Source organism: Taudactylus pleione, unplaced genomic scaffold (genome assembly GCF_031769625.1).
Source record: "Taudactylus pleione unplaced genomic scaffold, aTauple2 ptg000007l, whole genome shotgun sequence".
In the NCBI taxonomy this organism is placed as follows: Eukaryota; Metazoa; Chordata; class Amphibia; order Anura; family Myobatrachidae; genus Taudactylus; species Taudactylus pleione.
The window spans coordinates 83,347-105,565 of NW_028284410.1; the positions used below are offsets into that span (position 1 = coordinate 83,347).

Here is a 22,219-nt window from a genome sequence, read left to right on the forward strand (position 1 = left end):
TAGGGAGAGTGGACCCAAGTGCATCCTGGGAGCTAAAAGCTTTAACTGCGTGGTGCCCGGATTTGGTTCCCAACCTATACCCCAAGGTCAACCCTGTGGACCCTATGGACTTCGTAGAAACAGAGATAACAAAGGTAAGTTCTTACCATATCTCTTGTTTTCTTGTTCCTCTCAATGAAGCTCTACAAGCTTCGCCAAAAAGGAGACAGACGACTCAGAGCCTGTGCCCAAGCCAGCTCCGCCAGTGCAGACAAGGCACCTCACAACACCTGTGCATCACCACGCCCCGTCCAACACTCTCTGCACAACATCCCAGAGTCCACACAGTAATGTAATATTACATTGGGCACGAGTAAAAAGCAACGCCTGCAGAGCCAGATGAGAGGAGTGTGGATGGCTGCTCCAGCGTCCTACGCAGCAAACTCGGCCGTACCAGTCGCTGCAGCTATGCAGGGGGGAGACCAGCACCGACAGGCTCTGGCTCCAATCTTCGTCCTCCGGTGTTACTCTGCCCCACCTGGGGAGAAAACATTGGTATGGCCCTGGACATAGGTTGCCTATTGCCGTTCTGTACCCTCTAAAATGGTGAGAGTGCGCCCTGTCCTTGGGTCCAGGCGGTCTCAGATAAGACCGGAGGGTGAAAGAGGGAGATTACCGCTGGTCAGCTCACTCCCCTCCACCTGCCATGCTGCAAGCTGAGTCAGCTCCCTTCAGCCGCTGCACTCCCACTGTGCACTGACAGCCAACCTTACTAGAGAGAAAAGAAAAACTTACAAATAAAACAAAACTAATCTAGCTACAAAGGGCTGCACCCCAACAAAATGTAAAACTCCACAGGTACTTAAAGTACACTGGCATGCTGGGGTTCAAATGTATTTTAAACTGGTTTAATTTGAAATGTATGTAATACAACTGATGCGTCAAATAAAGATATTTAAAAAACAAAAAAAAAAACACATGCAATACAAAATATGTTTTAACAGTGGTAGTGGTCATCTCTGACATTGTTGTTGTGCCACACTGCTTTCAGTTTGCCACACTTTTTCCCCAGAATAGTGGCGATATAAGGGCTTGTGCTGGAACCTCCTGGATTATAATAAATCCTACAGACATACTGCCTCTTCAGAGCAGCAACAGATGTGTCCTTGCTCATCTAGCCTCAATACGCCATGCAGCGCGATATATGCCTGACGTGAGTGAGCCGTCAGGTCCTGTGCAAATCTGCTAGCGTCGGGCATCTTTGTGCTGGAAATGAGTCTACATTTCATTTCGATGCGACTAGAAAGCACCAGGAGAATGTGGTGGTTATCATAATATATGACACTTGTAAATCTGTGTGCAACAAAGAACGTAAATGGCACTTGGCGTGGAAAAAAGTTAAGCCTACTGCATCGTAGCACTTCGCATGATGATTGGGAGACTAAATCACACACACATATACAAGTGTCACATATCAAATTAATCTCTTGGTGCTTCCTAGTCGCATCGTACTGCAAATCAGATGCATCATCGGCACAAACAAATTAGACTCCCTGCGCCAGCAGTGGCTGCTTGACACGACTGCAGCAAAGATGAGGGAGGATACATCTGTATGGCCCCCAAATTCTCTAGAGGTAATATTAGGTTGGAGGGTGGAAGCTAGACATCACAGCACTTTAACTGTAATTTGGGTGAGAGGGTTAAAGGTTTAACCAGACTTAAGTAATTCCAGGTACTAGTGAAAGGGCCTAGCAGCAACTAATCATCTACAACTGAGAAATGGGCACCCACAGTCAAAGGTTGTCAGGTGGCAGAGTAACAGTAGGAGTGGTCAGTAAAGGCAGGAAAAAGGAAATGCAAGTCTCCAAACCACTTTCCTGCAGACAGAGTGGCAATGTAAGCCCATCCGGACAAACACACAACAGCAGACTTATATTGGTTTTTTTTCTAAATGAAGATCCTAGCAAACTAATTTGTGAAAACTCTTCACGATACCTGTCTGACACTCCTTGTGCTGTGTGTGAGGTTTGCACGAGGTGGCCTTGGTTTGTGTAATTGGCTTGCAGAGTAGGGCCTTGTTCTTGAGGAGTCGTGGTGGCTGTGAGGAAGGGAGTTTCAGTGCATCTGTTTGGGTACTTGCCTGGAAGAGATCAACAATGTACACAGTCAATTACAAATAAAATAAAAAAAAGGCATCTCCAAGGCTTTATGTATATGCAGTAACTTACATCCCCAATTATTTTTGCTGTTACGGTTGGAACAGCACCTAAAAAACAAAAAAGGGAACAAATAATTAACTATAGGAAGGAGTAAATAAGGAGTGTTACGGTAAAACTTACCCTTGTTAATTCTCTTTCTTTGAAATCCATAGGATCCACAGGAGAGACAATGGGGTGTAGGTGGGAAATGGAGGACCGGACACCAACACCAAAGCTTTTCAATCCCAGGATGCTACGGTCCTTCCCTCTATACCTCGCCCAGAGCCTGAGGGCAACTCAGTTTGTTAACAAGCCCAAGGCAGGAGCAGGACAGGAGAGAAGGAAGACTGGTACACTGAAGAATCACACTCACACAGAGAAAGAAACAAGTGACCAAGAGAAGAAACCCATAGAAGCCAGGTTAGTCAGGGCGGGTGTCCTGTTGGAATGTAGTTATATGGCCGCTGGTCACCAGCCTAACAGCAGACCGCCGGCTAGGGATTTATGATAGGCATCGAAATACAGACGCCGGAATCCAGGCCGACACGTGCCCGAACGAGGTAAGTCCGGGGTGCCCATCCTGTTAGCCGTGGGGAGGGGGGACAGGTTAGGTTTAGGGCAGTTAGCGGGGTTAAGTTTGGGGGGTTATGGTTAGGCACTCCTAGGTGGGAGGTTTAGGCACCCCCCGGGAGGGTTAGGTTCAGGGAGCGGTAGGGGAGATTAGGCACCACTAAGGGAGGGTTAGGGTTGGGGGTTAGAATACTTGACTGCCTGTGATGGAATTTTCATCCGGTCGGGCAGCTGCCGGCATTTGAACTCCATTCTGTCTGGTGGACCCTATGGACTTCGAAGAAAAAGCTTTAACAAGGATAAGTATTACCAAAGCTTTCCTTTTCTTCTTCAGGGTCCATAGGGCTCCACAGGGGAGACAATGGGGATGTCCCAAAGCAGTTGTTCAAGAGTGGGGACGCTCCTGAGCTGATAGGAGAACCCTATACCCGAAGGAAGCATCCTGAGAGGCAAATGTATCAAAGGCATAAAACCTAAAAAAGGTGTGGACAGAAGACCACGTAGCCACCTTGCATAGCTGTTCAGCAGAGGCGCCATGAGGGACCCACAGAGCGCGTAGAATGAGCAGATACTGTAGCCGGCACAGGAAGGCCAGTCTGCATATAAGCCTGAGAGATAGTCATGTGAATCCATCTGGCCAGAGTCAGTTTGTTAGCTGGCCATGCCTTCCCATACAGGACAAAGAGGGAGTCCGATTTCCTGATAGAAATAGTACGGTCCATGTAGATCTTCAGAGCACGTACCACATCCAAAGAGGCCTCACCTGCCAAGAGGTCTGGTGATAGAAAGGCCAGAACCACAATTTCCTCATTAAGAGCGGTATCCAATTAGCCCCGAACATTGTTCAGGCGCTAACTGAACCCTACGACGGGCAAAAAAACCAGGGATTTTACGACGATTATGTTTTTCTTCACCCTATCCTGTCCTATTATTTTGGTCGAAAAAATAGAATAGTTCTCCCAAAAACACATAGGTGCCGCGATAAGCTTGCAGACCTATGTGTTTTCGCCTTTTTTTAGGCGAAAAAACGTGATATTATCGTGGATTCTTTTTCGGAACCCCTCAGGTCCTAAAAAAAAAATAACAAGATTTTGGTACTTACCGATAAATCCCTTTCTCCGATTCCACAGGGGACACTGGAGTTCAAGACAGTGGGGTATAGACGGTGGTAGAGTAGAGCCTGGCACTTTAAATAATTCAGAAGTGTGACTGGCTCCTCCCCCTCTATGCCCCATCAGCCCCAGTTTAAGAACTGAGCCCGAGAGGAGACGGAGGACCATAGGAAAACGAGGAGAAGGAGAGGACCACAGAACGGAACAAGACCGAATGAGGGAGAACAGAGGAACCAACTGCAGGGAACACATGCAGTCACACAACCTTATAAGAAACCAAACAAAATGGCAGGTACGCAGCGCTGGGCGGGCGTCCAGTGTCCCCTGTGGAATCGGAGAAAGGGATTTATCGGTAAGTACCAAAATCCAGTTTTCTCCTTCATCCACTAGGGGACACTGGAGTTCAAGACAGTGGGGACGTCCCAAAGCCAACCTCCCGGGTGGGAAGCGCGGAGAACTTGCCGAATCCTTGGCAAAACCGAAAACCGGGATCACCAAGAACCGTAGGCCTAATGGAAAGGCAAGAGCTGAAGATCAAGTGTTGTAGAGCAGAGGAGACAATCAAGGCTCCTTGCTAAACAGCCATAGAAAATCCACACCTTACAGCGTAAATCGAATGGAATACTGCTAGCAAGAGAACAACCGCAGATGAAAACAGCTGAACACCGTAAGCTCAGCCGAAACAGACCAAGCACGAACCAGAGTTGAACATGAGAAGCTGTATAATTTGGAGACAGCAGAATCCCAGCACTGCTGGATATAACTCATATAGTTATACATATAACAATACCAATCTACAGATACAGAGTTGATCCTGTCCACAGACTCCTAACAAGAGTATACAGGGAGCAAAAGACAAGACCGAACAGTCGCCCTGGACCATTCTTGAGGTCCAACTACTACAAGGTTGGCAACCAGAGTGAAACCATAGAAGTCTCCAATAAGGATAGAGATCCCAATGACATGAGGCAGAGGCAGCTCTGAAAGAATCGAGACCACAATTCCTTTCAGAGCATCAGACAGCAGTACAATCAACTCAGAAACAGAGGGAAAAACAGCAACTGAAACCTTGCAGCTGTAAATCCCCATACCAGACCACTGGCAGAATGTCTGGCAGCCCATCAGTTGTCTGCCTATTGAGTGGTTACTACTGCCTGGGGCGGGTCTCGAATTAGTGTATGGGGCATCCCAGGTGGAGACCTTACAGCACAAGCCACTGTGCCGACCTGAAAAGAAACCCACAGCAACAAACTCCAAACAACATCCAACATGATGGAAGTGCGTAGGCAGTATCAACTGCTGTCCTGAACATAGTATAAAAACAACCCAGTTACCCTAGCAGTTAAAGAGCACGGATGCAACAGTCACCCAGTGAGAGCTACCAATATAGGGAAGCAACCATACAGCAAGGCTACAGAACTAGGACAACCATAGAGGTACCCATCAGGTACCTGTCAGTGTGATGAAAATATTCACAGTACTGAACAGGAAAACCAACCAGGCCCCCTGCGTGGAACATAATGACTGTCACGCTTTAATATAAAGAAGTGCATAACCCCCAAGGCACTACATTCACAGTCCATTATAACCCCAACAGAAGAATAAAGTGACATTCTCAATGTTGGAACTATGCACGCCAGGAAAGCTCTAAAGTGTAGAGCCTACTGCTAAAAAGAGTGGATGGCTACAAAGTCTGCAGCTAGGATGCATAAGGGAGAATAACGGCTATGTCGTGTCAGGTTGCATGAAATCTGAGCATCTTCCGAGGCAATAGTGGGGTACCGCTTACCTGTGAGCAATCAGAAGCCCTCTAGAAACTATGTAGAATGTCACTGACCATCTCCATCTCACAGCAACCCGTCACATCGGGAATAGAGAGTAGCTTCAGTGGGCTAAAAACCAATGCTCCATAGCACAGTCTTCAGTCTGGCGATGTTGCCGTAGGAGAGACTGTAGAAAACTAGCAAAATGTTAGTGGTAACAAGAAGGTCGTACTACAGGACTCTATACCTGAGCTTGTTCCATTAGGGATGTGTATCCTTATATAGATTATACATATACCCCAAGCACGGTCTGCTAGAGTAAGTATTAGTACATTAACACTTATAATGGTTAAGTGCGTATTAGTCAAGAGGCGGGATAGTGAAAGAATTAAATAAGACCCTGTACTGGTCAAGATACACATAGCAATATTACATATTTGATGATGGATCCCACCAGTGACCCTTGACAATCATAGTGTTCACAATGAGGGATTAAACTTGAACCGCAGGGCCCATGATTTACTGGATACCCACCAATCTAATCAAGCCAGGCCTGACCCTGCCTATTCGGCGGGTGGCCCTAGACCTTCAGGTACAGGAGCAGAAGTGTGGTCTGTTGTCATTTAACCAAGTAAGCCCTGAGGATGGAATAGAATCTGGATTTTTATGTACTGATAGGAATGTACCCAGGGGCCACTTTATAGCCTCATTTTATTGAGATATGCGACTAAACAATAATATGGAGTACAGGAACCTATACAGAGAAAGGTACCTGTACATAGACATAGAATGCAATAATTATCCCAAGTAAGAAGGGATATATCTGTAAAGAAAACCCCAGTTAGGGCTAAAAAAAAAAACAGGTGTTTCCCAATTATTAGGAAGTAGTCATACGAGGAACATGAATATATTGGTATACATACACACGTACACTTAGACAAATAGTTGCATGAGAAGTCAACATAGTAAGTATACTTGTCAGACTCCTGCACCAGGAGATCATTATGCTCTATATAATATATAAATATATACATAGTAGGAACCACAAATAGCGGCACTCCGAGACTTAAATAGTGATCAAAAAGGTATATCTAAACTATGTTGAAACAAACAGGCCGACGTTTCGGGGGATACGTGCCCCTTTGTCAAAGCGAGTATATATACATATACCTATATACACATACATTGTAATAATAATAACTCCCCCGAAAAGGGGGCGCTGTAGATATAAACTGACAGGAACAAAACTGTAACCCCAGAAGGGTGTAAGTGCCTATCTTATATACATGTGTGGACTACCAGAAGGCTCCCAGACAAGTATATGGTCCATATTAGAAGCCATGCCTTAGGGAATTGCGACTATCACAATGTAAACTGCAGAACATGACTCTAGTCTATAGAGCCAATATAATATATTATAGCCTACAGCTTCTGGTAATCACAGCTGGCTTCCCATCTGTGGAATTAGAGGTAACCTAATGATTGCGGAAGCATAGGCATACCCACACATATAACAAATACATTCATACATAGTATGTGTAAATCGAAGTTGTTGTACCAACCCACCGCAGCAGGAGAGTCCAGCCTCCAATTGCAGTATCTTTCTTTTTAAAATATGCAAGGTATTAGATATAAAACTGATAAGAACAAATCCTACCTTTGCCTTTATGGCAAGGATAAGAAGCGATACATACATACATATATATATATATATATATATATATATATATATATATATACACATATATATATTGTATACATGTACCCTCATACAAGGTCACAGGTAACGATAATTTATCCAGGAGAAAGCGTGAACGCAGTCCCCCACTTCCACAAATTATGCAGTCGAGATTTCCGCATTTTGAGAAATCATCGGGGGTCAGCACACCCAGAGTGCAATGGATGCGCCTCGCCCTGGGAGAAACACCTTTGTGATCTTGGTATCTCCCCTGCCAGGTAAGTATGAACTGTGGCTTACCTCCACGCAGGGAGACTGCTGATGTGCCGTGTGTCCATCCTCTGTAGGCCTGATATTTTAGCAGCGCGCTGTCCCAGACTGGTATAGATCCTGGGAGCCTTCTGCCCTTGCCTTATCAGGTGAGCCATTTGAGCTCCAGTTGAACCCACCTTTTCAAAGTGGGGATCAAAAGGACAACCTCAGGTCAATGAAGTATATTGCATTATATTTAACGTATACAGGCATATTTGTCATGCGGAGGGCAAAGTGACATGGACACAGCCTCTGTATTAGGCTGCGGCATGTTCCTCCCTGAGCTAGTGTCAGGGGTCCAGACACTCACTCTATAATAGTGGCTGCGGGTCCCATGATATGTAGAGGTACTGCTTCAATAACATCTGACATTAGTGAGTACTGATTAATTTCCTAATCAAACAGACTCCAGCAGCCATCTTGAGATAGACAATTGTAAAATAGTCGCAACTATCTCTACACAGTGACATCACAATGACGTAGGGCAGCAGTTAGGATAGTTATGGGGTCGACAGTTTTGAAGTGCTCTCCCCTACAGAATAGAAGTACATTACTGCTAGATAAAGTACTAACAAGTTCATTGCTGGAATCTGACCACCATATAGGAACTACAGAGATGAGCCAAGTTCTATATGGACCATTCCGCTGCGTGACTAAGTAAGCAGGAAGACTGCTACACTGCGTGCATAATTTGTAATCAGCTCAGTATGCCTCAGCATTGTACTATAATAGAGACCAAACTAGGTTCTATCTAGATTCTACAGCTATGCACAGGGAAGACTATACACATAGGTCCTCTTCATCTATATATTTATTAACAGTTCTTATATATCGCAGCGTATTCCACCACGCTTTATCATTGGAAACATCAATAGAACAAAACTGGTTTTAACAGACAGTATATATAAGCAGGAAAGCCCCGTATATATACACATATATACTCATACATACACTTAACTCATGTAGGCATGTATACAAAGCTACCCATATTGCATTATGTCATAGGTAGACAAATGTGCTTGGAACTAACTCCAGCAGCGGTACAGTGAGTGCAGCGTCTTCAGGCACAAACTTCTACGCCTCTCCCTGCACTGCAAGCAGCTGCCTCTGCAAAGTTACAGACTGCCTGTATTCTGTACAGTGACAGTCTCTGCATATGCCTGCGCTGTAGTGCGCGCCAACTGAGAGGCTAGAAAAAATATGCGGCGCCTGCTCCCCGGGAGCAGTAACGGCTGCCGGACCTAAGCCACGCCCCCTCACTGCCGGGAGTAGAGCCCCGGCGCTAACTGCATCCGGTCTTGACCGGCAATAAACTAACCCCTGCTGCTCACCACTATGGCATAGAGCAGAGGGAGGAGGAGATCACATCGGCAGCAGTCACACAGCGCTGTCAGACTCTTAAGTGAGCCAGCGCTGACTCAGCAGTGCAGGGATGTTAAGAGATGCGCCAGCAGCTCGTAGCAGGGCAGTGCACAGCGCACCTATGTAATTACAGACTGTCTGAACAGTCTCCCTTGATGGGTATCCGCGCTATATGCGCGGTAGCTCCGCCCCTTGTAATAACGCTAGCGGCGTTATAACAGGAATCCAGGACTGTATGAGCCTGGGAGGGGGCGGAGGGGCCGCAGATCTAACTCAGTCCCCCGCTAGTCAGGGGAACAGAGCTATACTTACCAGTTGCTGGCATCAGGACTGCGGCTAGGCATAGGGAAGCACGGACACAGCTTCTATATTAAGCTGTGGCGTGTCCCTCCCTGAGCTACTGCCAGGGTGCCTGGGACCCGGACACGCACTCTTTATTAGTGGTGGCGGGTCCTCCTGATGCCTCCATGTAGCAGGCTGACAGACGCAGCACTCTGTCAGCCTGTCCTCAATGCTTGTTGAAGCTATGAAAATAAATAAAGTTAAAATAAAAGTAAAATTACTAAGTGTGGGCTGGAGCTCAGCCCTATGTGACCGGCTCATTTCTAAAACTGGGGCTGATGGGGCATAGAGGGGGAGGAGCCAGTCACACTTCTGAATTATTTAAAGTGCCAGGCTCTACTCTACCACCGTCTATACCCCACTGTCTTGAACTCCAGTGTCCCCTAGTGGATGAAGGAGAAACAAACAAAAAAAAATGATAAGTGCCTTCATCAGGGCTAATTGGATAGCCCCGGGCGAGGTAATTAGCCGCAGCTAATTGGATAGTGGAGTCCTGGGCGTACCAGTGTCCACATCAGCGCCTCTCCTGAGAGCGGAGGCAAGACTGCGCAGAGACGCGGGTCCCCGCAAGCGGGAATCCGCCTTCCCTGTCCCCTGGATACCGGGCTGCAGTCTAGGGTCCGGGGAGCCTGCTAGCTAGTCCCCCTCAGAGCCCCGTCTGGAGTACCTAGCTGAGGGCTGGCGTCACAGAGCCACAGTGCAGACGTCCAAGGGACTGTATCACGCTGCTGCTCAGTAGTAAAATAACTAGAAATTAAAATAAATCCAAATAAGCAGCTTGGGCTGCTTAAAGCAGCTCCACTGTTAAAAATGGTGACCCAGCTCCTGCCAGACACCAACGAAACAGAGTTGCCCTGTGGGCGGGGTATAGGGGGGAAGGTCCGGAGCATCCTGGGATTTAAAAAGTTTGCTGTTGGTGTCTGGTCCTCCAGGTCCGACCTACACCCCATGGTGGAGCCCTATGGACCCTGAAGAAAAAAAAAAAAAGGTAAAAAATTGGATCGAGTAACCACAATTATTAAATAAGTGTGACTTCCTAAAATGAAAACTTGCTTAATAGCAGAACTGTATCAGGCATGATTATGCAGCCATTCCATATAGCAATGGACAGTACAGGGGGATAATTTAAAATATTTATTTTACCATATTTCTAGGCTATAAAGTCCAAGCATCTGCTTTGAATACACGACAGACAAGACTGTCCAGCAAAGTCAAACCTAAAATGTTACCTTGTAAAACATTGGTAGAGTTTGCGGTGGGCTGTGCTACAGGGGCACTTGCAAGCGATACTACATTGGCAATCACTGGAGTAGATTCCTTAGCTCCAGATGAGCCTGTGGAAGCTGGGACTGCTTGGACCATGGGAACATTGGATGCTGAAACAAACAAAATGACTTTATACTGAACTATTTCACAACACAGGTAAAGACAACAGCACCTACTATCGCATATGCCTAGAGCCTGAAGTAGTGGGTGCACAGTAATTCCTCAAAGGGAAGCCATGGTAAACAGTGTTTGTAGAGCTATACATGTTGAATAAAACAGAGAATCAATTTGGAAAAAACAGGCATCATAAAACATTTCATTACAGCATATCTTGGACAGTAGAGGCATCGCCAACTAGAGTCTGTTACTGGAGTCTTATAAAATGTATCTTGCAGTAGAAGGAAGTTAAGCTAACATAGATGGAGTTCTATTTCTTTTTTGGTAGAGCTTACCTTCGAGTGCTGTGTCTGTCCCCCAGTTGGCTGAAAGAGAAAGTAAGGTTTTTATGGGATGACTTAGCCTAAATATTTTAATCAATATTTATAGAAAATCAAACTCATTTTACTGATTAAAGTTCTATTTAAAGCTAAAGAAAAAAACAAAGAATTCTGTGCACAGTGACAAAATTTAAAAAGTACAGAAAATGTCCCACACGATTCCACATACTATTTCATGGGGTTTCTGCTCTTCCTATTACTTAGAAAAGTCAACTAACTGATGGGCTGTGGCCAGTTCCCCCTCTTCACAGACCTTTATATGCTCCAGCACAAGTTTTGGTGCTAAGCGCCCGTATAAAAAAAAAAAAAAAAACACAGTAAAAGTGTTTCAACACCCCCCCCCCCTCCAACGATCCCAGCCAGAGCCTACAGCGTATCCGCCTAGTGCGTATGCGCTGTGTCGCACCTCCCGGCCAACTCTGATGCAACCTGGAGCCTGGCAGCCGCCGGAACCAGAAACAGTGCTGTCCCTACTATGGTGATAAGGGAACGACAGCTGCAGCGGTCGATATCAAAAGCTACAGCTGTCGGAACGGTCAGTGCCACTGACCGTTCATACATCTCCTGCACATTGGCGCGCCTATATTTAAGATCGGAGCACCGATAATGACATGGGCGCATAACTCGCTCGCTTCACTGCATTACTACAAGCAGGTAGGCAGTAACTGCAGAATATGACGACTCAAAACATCTACTATATTACTTTGTAATATAAAAAAAAAAGTAATTTATTCATGTTATATTGTTTGCACAATACTCTAATAATCGTGTACAATATATACATTATATATTTATGTAACAATGGACATTGCTGTGTTGCTATTCTTGGGTTACAGTATAGATGTTGATTTGGATATATATCTTGGTGGGGGTGCATACGTAAGGTATATGGACATAGTCGCTCATACATTTATGTACTAACATGCATACGATGAATTATCTGTATGTTACAGTTGAGGCTAGTCTGTATTATTGTTTTCACTAGCGTGGAGATTAGTCCTCATTTATGCATGGAATATGATGCCATCGATTGTAGCATTCAGACCCCATTGTGTCTGATCCATAAACAGATAGAATGTGTCCCCTTTGACACTTATAGTTCTACAGATTTTATGCTTTATGTGCAAATTTTTAATGTCTTCACACCTTTCTCCCTTCAGCCGCGGCGCCTGTGTATGTTGTTATGGAGACGGAGTAGCCGGGAGCCGACTGCGTCCCTGGTTACGTTCCCAGAGTACCTAGCACTTGGTAACTGGATGATGACGTCACAACCTCACGGCGCCCGGTGAACGGAGACACGAGCTCGCATTTTCACTTCACTACCATTAGAGGTATCCTATATAAGGTAAGCACGTTTCACTGTTTGTTTCTTTACATCCTGATGACAAGGCCGTTCAAGTCTTGAAACGTCGGCTTATATGGAATAATCAAATTTCCTTTAGTTTCTACCAAGTCCGGATGAGTGCCGCCTGCTTCTTTTTAGAAGATACGCTGGACATATTTTCTTTTTAGGAAGGCACCACGGCAATTACTGTTTTCTTTATCCAGAGTGCCCATCTACATGCAGTTTATATATATATATATATATATATATATATATATATATATATAAAAAAAATTAATTGGTCTGTTTGTCTATCTGTCCGGTTATGCATTCAAACATCCCTGCATTGACTGGGATGAACCAACGCGAGGTGGTCCAGTTGGGCCTTGGCCAGGTTTTAGGGGGGTTAGGGTACTGGTCAGACCTTCCGTGTGCGTACGGTGGGCAGAACTTTGACCCAGAGAGCCTGTTCTGAGTCTTACACTGGATGGATTTGGACGAAAGCTTCACAGAGGGGTGGCAATTGGTCTGGGATACCAAAGGAGCGATTGGGGTCACTGTCGGACCTCACGGCGGTGTGCGCAGGGCAGAACTTTGACCCAGGGAGCCTGTTCTGGGCCTTCCACTGAATGGACTTGGACGACATCACATAATAAAACTTAACAACTTGAAGAACTTCAGCTAGTTCTTATTAAATCTTTATTTCTACAGTAATGCAGTCTTTAATCACTATTTAAACCACGGCTCCACATCTCTCTTTTTCCTGTATTTTGTAATAGTAGGCAGCAGGAACTACTATGGGAGCTGCCACTTTGAATAGCTGTCTAGGTGGTTGGTAGACAGTGTACCCCCCTCCCCCTCTTTTTAAAATTTCTATTGATGCTGTGCAAACAAACCTGTATTATTGAGTGGAGGAGGATCCGTTACACCCTGCTGGCTGCAGAACACCAGAACACACATCAGATTACAAAAGTGCTTCATCTCTCCTCTCCACTTCAGAGACTCACTCAGCTTTCCTTGTCGTTTGCAGCTTTCACATTTCCCCATCTAACAAGAGATACATTTAGTTAAATATATATTGACGGTCTTAGAAAGGGTATAAATTATCGAACATTTTGAATTTTGGCATGGAATGGAGTGCACACACATTCAGTATACATGTTATAAATTATGCTAAATTGCTGAGTGGAGCAGCACTGTTCTGCTATTCTCCACAAATAAGCCTCTTGTTCATAACAATATAGCTTTCCTGATCTGAAGAACAGAAGAGTGATGTGTCATGGCTTTCATTGCCAATCTGCCTGTGATATTTGTTGGTCTGAAAGGACTGTTAAAATGAAAGTATCATTACTTCAAGCACTCTAGAGCGACTTCCAACGGTCATAATTAGGAGAAATGTGGACAACAGATACTTCAGAGGAAGAGCTAGCCATTTATTGAAAAAAAATCTTTGTTCCAAATGGTCACCTGGTGGCACTATTGAAATACAGATCAATTGAATTGCAATACAACTGTTCAATATATCCCCCACTGTGGTCAACAACAGTTTATACACAAACAGCAGCAGAACATTACATGTCATGTGAAATAGCCATCACATGATATCTAATGCGGTTTTTCAGAACTGATCTTGGTTGTTTAAAATAAAAATAAAAAACGCCACATCCAAAGTTGTATGAGTAAACTCCAGGGAAAAGCGTGGCCAAGATTTCTAAAAGTCGGTCATCAGGCGCTATACAGTGCATTGCAAAAGTATTCACCCCCCTTTGCATTTTTCATGTTTTGTTACCTCACAACCCGGAATTAAAATGGATTGCTTGAAGGTGTGCATCATTTCATTCACAGAACATGCCTACAACTGTGATGTTGTGGGATTTTTTTATATTGTGAATCAAACAACATTTAGGACAACATAACAGAAAACTTCAGCGTGCATAACTATTCACCACCCCTAAAGTCAGTACTTTGCCGAGCAACCTTTTGCGGCTATTACAGCTGCAAGTCGCTTTGGATAAGTCTCTATGAGCTTTCCACATCTTGCCCCTGGGATTTTTGCCCATTCCTCAAGGCAAAACTGCTCCAGCCCCTTCATGTTGGATGGTTTCCGCTTGTGAACAGCAATCTTCAAGTCTGACCACAGATTCTCAATTGGATTGAGATCTGGGCATTGACTAGGCCATTCCAACACATTTAAATGTTTCCCCTTAAAACACTCGAGTGTTGCTTTAGCAGTATGCTTTGGGTCATTGTCCCGCTGGAAGGTGAACCTCCGTCCCAGTCTCAAATCACAGGCAGACAAACAGGTTTTGCTCAAGAATATCCCTGTATTTAGCCCCATCCATCTTTCCCTCGAATGGAATCAGTTTCCCAGTCCCTGCTGCTGAAAAACATCCCCACAGCATGATGCTGCCACCACGTTTCACTGTGGGGATGGTGTTCTTGGGGTGATGGGATGTGTTGGGTTTGCGCCAGACATAGCGTTTTCCTTGGTGGGCAAAAAGTTAAATTTTAGTCTCACCTGACCAGAGCACCTTCCTCCATACATTTGGGGAGTCGCCCACATGTCTTTTGGCAAACTCAAACCGTGTCTTCTAATTTTTATCACTAATGGCTTTTTTCTGGCCACTCTTCCATAAAGCCCAGCTCTATGGAGTGTACGGCTTATTGTGGTCACATGCACAGATACACCAGTCTCTGCTGTGGAACTCTGCAGCTCCTTCAGGGTTACCTTTGGTCTCTGTGCTGCCTCTCTGATTAATGCCCTCCTTGTCTGTGAGTTTTGGTGGGCGGCCCTCTCTCGGCAGGTTTGTTGTGGTACCATATTCTTTCCATTTCATGATGATGGATTTGATGGTGCATCCGGGGGATCATCAAAGATTTGGATTTTTTATTTTTTTTGTAACCCTACCCAGAATGGTACTTTTCAAGAACTTCGTCCCTGACTTGTTTGGAGAGCTCCTTGGTCTTCATGGTGTGATGCCTCTTGTTTAGTGGTGTTGCAGCCTCTAGAGCCTTTCAGAAAAGGTGTGTTTACACTGACAGATCGTGTGACACTTCGTGAAATGAAGTCCACCTGTGTGAAATCTGAATGTGACTTCTGAAGATAATTTGTTGCACCAGAACTTTTGAGGGGCTTCATAGCAAAGGGGGTGATTATATATGCACAAGCCAGTTTTCAGAATTGTATTTATAAAGATTATTTTTTATATATATTTTTCTCATTTCACTTCACCAAATTAGACTGTTTTGTGCAGATCCATCACATAAAATTCAGATAAAAAAAATAAAATAATAATTATAGGTTGTAATGTAACAAAAAAGGTAAAAAGCCAAGGGAGGTGAATACTTTTGCAAGGCACTGTATACATTGTCCTAATAGACATTTAAAACAGTAAGAATTTATCAAACATTTATTTAGTGAACACATATTCCGCAGCACTTTATATAAGCACAAAACAAAAGTGGCACTCCGAGTCTCAAAATGGCAGATGAAGAAATATCTTTTAATCCATATGAAGGATAACCAGGCCATATCCTTCATATGGATTAAAAGATATTTCTTCATCTGCCGTTTTGAGACTCGGAGTGCCACTTTTGTTTTGTGCTTCTGTATCCTGTTTTATCTAGGAGGCAACCCGAACATATTGCACTTTTCATAACATAATAGTTTAAGACTGGTATCACAATGTCCTAGTTTAGATCGGTCTTCGATATCACTTGGATATCACTTTTGGCTGAAAAGGTGGTTTGGTTCTAAGGAGGAAGACCTGCAAGACAATCCCTTCGATATGTGAAAAACTATAAGCCCACAGTCTGAGATTGCACTGACAAAGTATAGGCTTCCGACGCCTTGCAATGCCATAGTATCACGTTAAGATTAGTCTCACGTATCTTATGTATGAGAGTGATTATCTGGCAGAACAAAAACAAAAATTAAACCATTAACAAGCAGTTCTGCTGTTATTGAAAAGTGACAGGTAGCAGAAAAGAGCCTTAACATGCACCTACAAGCTCTATGCTCCCACTCTGAGGGGTGACTGCAGTGCAGTTTGCACCACAATTTCCCTGCTGGTGTGGCTTCTGAACTGAGTGACAAGGTACACAGAAGATTTCAGTTGCATTTGTGGTCATTCTGGACCAAGTGATAGGTCTGAACAGCAGTTTGTGTTTTCATGCCCCGGTGTTCTAGTGGAGGAAGCAGTCTACCCTGGTTCCTTACTACAGCGGCCTCCGGCAGGTCTCCACTGCCGGAGGTACGGACTGCCACATGGTTCCCTGCCATCATAGGCCAGCAGGGAACCACCTTACCTGCATCCCCGATGTCTCCGGCTGCAGTCCTGTGCCCAGCTCGCACTCCGCTGACGCCCGCTGAAATCACCAGTTCCCTCACTGTTGCGGCGTCGGCGGGGGTAGACTGAGCAGCAGCACTGGCGTCCATCCGGACGCATAGTGCTGCTTATGCTTTGGCAAAAAATAAAAAAACTTGCTTGGGACTGCCAAAGCAGTCCCCTGTTCATAAGGTGCACTCCTACGCACCAAACAAAAAACTGAATGCCTGTAGCCAGGGGCGGGGTATACATGGAGGAGGACCCAGTGCATCCTGGGAGCTAAAGCTTGTAAACTGTTTGGTGCCTGGATCACTCCAACCATATACCCAAAGGTAATTCCTGTGGACCCTATGGACCCCCGAGCTACAGTGGGATGTTGAGCAACGAACAATGGGGGCGATTCAGTAGTGCACGGAATTGGAAAGTCAAACGCAAGCAGCTTTGCAATTCTGTCCTTGCAATTATGTTAATACAGCAGGAAGCATCAGATCATCTACAATTACATCGGTCAGCTGAATGACCCATTATAAGGACGATCCGCCAATATCGAGCGGATTGGCCCAATAATGTTTTAGTGTATGCCCAGCATAACATAAGGGGAAATTTATCAAAACTTAAAGAGAGAAAGTACCAACAAATCACCTCCTAATTGTCATTTTTCAAACAGAGACTGTAAAGTGACAGGAGCTGATTGGTTGGTACTTTATCTCTCTCCATTTTCTCTCTTCAAGCTTTGATACATCTCCCCCACAATTATTTAGCCTTAAGCTGGAGGAAAGAATTACACATACAAATCTGGGCAGTGAATCCACAGCAAACATAACTGACGAGCAACTTTGCCACTTGGGCTTTTTGCTTCTTATTAGCTGTGGGGTTTGGTTTTTGGCTTATGTCAGTGGGAAGAATATATTCCACACTCTTTCCTTGTTGAAGCTTAAATGGAACCACTAACAGTGTATTTGGCATTTAAGCGTCAAATTTGTAGATTTACTTATATATGGAAAAAGGAGATTTATGTTCTTACCTTGTTAAAGCCTTTTCTTCGAGTTCCACGGGGACACAGGGACAATGCTGGGGAGTATAGGGCTGTACAGGAGAACCGGGCACCAAACAGTTAATCTTTAAAAGATCTCAGAGTAGCCCAGCCTCCTTCTTCCCTATACCCTGCCCTAGACAGGCCAGTTTAGTTAGCAAGCCCAAGGCAAAAATGAGATAAGGAGAAGGAAGACGGGCACACACACAGATTCAAACACACCAAAGATATGGACAGTGGGAATCTGAAACAGAAAAACCCCCGCAAGCCAGGTGCGTCAGGGTGGGCGCCCTGTGTCCCCTATGGAACTCGAAGAGAAGGATTTAACGAGGCAAGAACATAAATCTTTTTTTCTTATTATTGACCATAGGAGATACAGGGACAATGCTGGGGACATCCCAACACAATTCCCCTAAAAGGAGTGGACGCTCCTGAACTGCACTGAGAAGTACTGACCGACCTGGTAGAATGAGCCGTCACCAAGTCGGAGCAGGGAGGTCTGCCACTGCCTGCGCGTAGTGTATAGTCAAACGGAGCCAGCGAGCCAACGTCTGCTTTGTAGCCAGCCAGTCCAGTTTGTGAAATCCATAAAGCACAAAAAGGGAATCTGACTTACGGAGAACCCTAGAGCGGTCTACATAGATCCGGAGAGCCTGCACCAGATCCAAGAGGACTCCTCCTCCGAACAATAAGGCGATTGAAAAGCTGGAACCACAATCTCATGGTTGATGCGAGACCGAGAAACTGCCTCCGGAAGGTAACCTAACCTCGTCTGAAGAATGGCCTGGTCCAAGTGAAAGACTAAAAACGGAGAGCGACACAACAACACACCCAAGTCTGAGACTCAGGAAGGTACAGAATTTTCCACCGACTCCAAAGGCTCGAAAGGAGAAGACTGAAGAGCCCTAAGGACTAAAGACAAGTCCAATGAAGCCACCGGAGGAACAAAAGGGGGCTGTACATGGGGGACTCTGTGAAAAAAAGGTTCTGACGTCAGACAGCAACGCAAGCCACCTTCCGAAATAGGACAGAGAGGGCGGAAACATGAACCTTCTGGGACGAAAGGCAAAGACTCAAATCCAGGCCCACCAAGAGTAGAGTAGAGACGAAAGACCAAGGGTTAAGGCCCCTGGCTGAAAACAAAGAAAAATAAATTCTCCAAACCCAGTGATAAATCCTAGCTGAAGTGGGTTTGCAGGCATGGAGCATGGAACAAATTACCGACCTGGAAAAAACCCTGGGCCTCAGAATGGATGTCTCAATAGCCACCCGTCAAAGCGAGATGGGCCATGTCCGGATGGAAGCACGGGCCTTGAGACAGGAGATCTGGCCATAACGGAAGACAGAGGAGTGTCGATGGTGAGGGCCTGAAGATGCGCATACCAATCTCTCCGCGGCCAATCGGAAGCCACGAGGATCACGGTGCCGCCATCCAGTTTCAAATTTGTGGAAAAACCCGCGGAATGAGCGAGATCAGAGGGAATATGTACATGAGACGAAAGACTAACTGAACTTCCAAGGTGTTCACCAGAAGTGCGAGAATTGTATCTCGGCAGCTTGTGGCTGTGTCGATACGCCATCAAGTCGATGTCTGGAAGGCCCCAGCGATGTGAACCAGAATCAGAAAAATGTCTGGATGAAGAGACCACTCGCCCGAGTGACTGTCCTGGCTGCTTAGAAAGTCCGCTTCCCAATTCTGGACTCCTGGAATGAAGACAGCCGACAGAGCCGGAAGATGGACCTCTGTCCAACTGAGAATGGGACTCACCTCCTTCATGGCGCCTCGACAGAGTGCCAGCCTGATGCGTGATGTAGGCAATGGCAAATCTGCGCACCTTGACCAGAAGGTCCTGAATCTTGTCCAGGCTGGAGGACACCTTCAGAAGGAAAAAGCGCAGCCCTGAGAAACAAGATCCCGAACCAAAGCTTCCGATTTGGTCACCAAACAGGTCTCGCAGAAGAGCAGAAGCCGGCCACCCACACTGGGGTCCCCCATGCGGAGGTGTCGCAGAAGGCAGAAAAGCTATCTTGGATGCTGCCACCGTGGCAATAATCTTGTCCAATTCTGAACAAAAGAGGATGTCCCCAGAGTAAGGAAGAGCCTCCAGAGCCTTTTTAGAGTCAGCGAGCCAGGAATGAAGTCAGAGGAATCTACTAGCCGTGACGGAGGACGCTGACACTTTGGAGGCTAGGATACAAGTGTCAAGGGCTGCCTCATACAGATAGGAAACTGCCTCATTAATATGTGCAGCTAGGGACAATAACTGGTTCCTGGGAGTACCAGAGGAGAGACCCTCTTCTAGGGCATCCATCCAACTACCCATGACCTTAGCCCCCCAAGCGGAAGCAATTGCTGGACGTGCAATCGCAACTGCATGGAAATAAATTGCCTTTGAGGAAGATTTCCAACTTTTCATCCATTGGGTCCTTAAGGGAGGCCGTATTAGAGATAGGAAGGATAGAATTTTTAACTAGGCGGGCAACATGTGCGTCCTACGATGGAGGGGACTCCCATTTGTGACACTGTTCGGCAGGGAGCGGATAAAAGGTCGCAATGCACTTGGAGACCTGAAAGAGTCTATTAGGAATGGTCCAAGCCTTTGCTAAGAGATGCTCCAGCTCTTCTAACTTGAGAACTCTACCGAAAGCTGCTTTTGCAGCTTAAAAACTGGAGCCTTGGACCTAGGTGCCGGCTCCTCAATCTGCAGAACCAGTTTAAACGCCTTAATCAAAGCCTCTAACATCCACCTGAGAGGAGGATTTCTCCTGGACAGAGGGGGCTTCCCCATCTGAAGCAACGGACCTCACCTGCTGCAGGTCTGAGGAAACCTCAGCGTCCGAAGCATAGGATGATTGAGGGTTAGTACCTTCCCGCTGGGATGGTGTCAAATTTGGTAATACGGTCCTTATCCAGCATCTGCTGGGAGGTGGACACCTGTGCCAAACCCTGAACTGACCGGGAGAAGGAACTCATCCATGGCGGTTCCAAAACAGGTGGCAGCAGATTAGACTGCAGAACCATGAGGGTGCGGCCCTGTCAGAGGGAGTGCTGTCAAACGGTCATCAAGCTACGTGCGTCATTTACTGTGACAGCGAGGCAGTCCAAGCCGGCTCCTGGATGGAGGCTGTGGATGGACCCTTTCGTGACGCATCTGTGCAGCACCGAATACAGAGACTGTGCTGGACTGTATCCTGCGTGGAGAGACCAACAGAACAAGATCTACAGATGCATAACACAGGAGCTCCAGTATCCTTAGATACCTCTTTAGGTGCTTTGCCTTTGGAAGACATTAGGCTTGATTCAGAGCCCACCAGCCATTCATAAGACACCCACTTGTGCACATCATCTCCTGGAAGTACATAAAAACATTGGTACATCGAGCACCATCGCTTGCAGCGCTTGAGGTTGACTATACCTGGCCACAAGCACTGCGATCACTTCAGTGTGAAATACAATCAGGTGACGTGTACAATGACGCTGCCTGTTAATTATGCACGCCTATGAAACGGGGTTGAAACACAGGCACGCCTGCGTTCGTAACTCCACTTCCCCGTTTCTAGTGGCCTGCCCGTTACCACCAACAAACGGCCTCTTCTGTCACTCATTCAACTGGGCTGTCTATGCTGGGCGAGCGAGCGCTTACAATTTGTAGCAGTGGTATGCGCACGTGCATTGTGATGCATACGCATGCGCAGAATGCAAATATCGGTCAGCTACAAGCGATCGCATCCTAACGAGCAGGTCTGAATCAGGCCCATAGTACAATCCAAGGCAATCCCCACACACGAGGCTGTAGTAACAGATGTGTGCAAGAAGGGGAGGGTGCAATGAATAATAACAAGTGGAGCGTAGTAGAGGGGGCACAGTGAACCCCTCATCCAGTTAATACAAGGGTTAATTGCCAGAACACAGATAATGTACAGTGTTAAAAGACAGAAAAAATGACTGGCAAAGGGATAGAAGAGAAAATACCTTTCTATAAGAACAAGCACACATTGAATGCAAAATAGTTTAATGAGCAGCGAGTGCTCAACAGCAGCCCAAGCCCCAGTCGGCTAAACTGTATAACCTGACCTGGGAGCGAGGTGTACAGGGAGACTAGGAGCCCAGCTCTCCAGAGATCAAGCTGCAGCCGGCTAATGGAGAGAAAATGGCCGCTCAGCGTCTCTTGAGGGAGGGAGAGGAGGAACAACTCTGACAAGAAGCCTCCATGAGAAACCACACCAGGGGCTGGGGGAGGAGCTAACAGGGTGAGGCCACCTTCCCCTTCTTATAAGAGATTCCCCAGGGCAAATGGCCACCACTATTAGCATTGCCACAATACCTAATGCCCTAGTGGTCCAGCTGGAATGTGGACGGCCAGGCCCCCGCTGTGTCAGAGATGGACACCATCGGCAGGTGAAGTCGCGTCATTGCTTGCAGGGTGCCACCTTACTTCTACCCACCCCGGCGTC

General features: G+C 46.0%; 1 protein-coding gene and 1 non-coding gene across 3 annotated transcripts in view; both read right to left on the reverse strand.

The window, feature by feature from the left end:
- ZMYM4 (zinc finger MYM-type containing 4) overlaps window positions 1-22,219 on the reverse strand; it is a 196,205-nt gene that overhangs the window by 46,716 nt on the left and 127,270 nt on the right. For both annotated transcript variants that reach the window (XM_088460608.1, XM_088460607.1), the window contains exons 14-18: window positions 13,300-13,450; window positions 11,035-11,064; window positions 10,546-10,692; window positions 2,208-2,245; window positions 1,975-2,119 (exon numbers count right to left, since the gene is read on the reverse strand). In XM_088460608.1, the coding sequence (XP_088316734.1) occupies window positions 1,975-2,119; window positions 2,208-2,245; window positions 10,546-10,692; window positions 11,035-11,064; window positions 13,300-13,450 (511 nt within the window). The remainder of the gene's footprint in view (window positions 1-1,974; window positions 2,120-2,207; window positions 2,246-10,545; window positions 10,693-11,034; window positions 11,065-13,299; window positions 13,451-22,219) is intronic.
- LOC148542832 (U1 spliceosomal RNA) lies at window positions 7,422-7,586 on the reverse strand. The gene has a single exon (XR_015875762.1). It is a non-coding gene; the product is annotated as a U1 spliceosomal RNA (small nuclear RNA).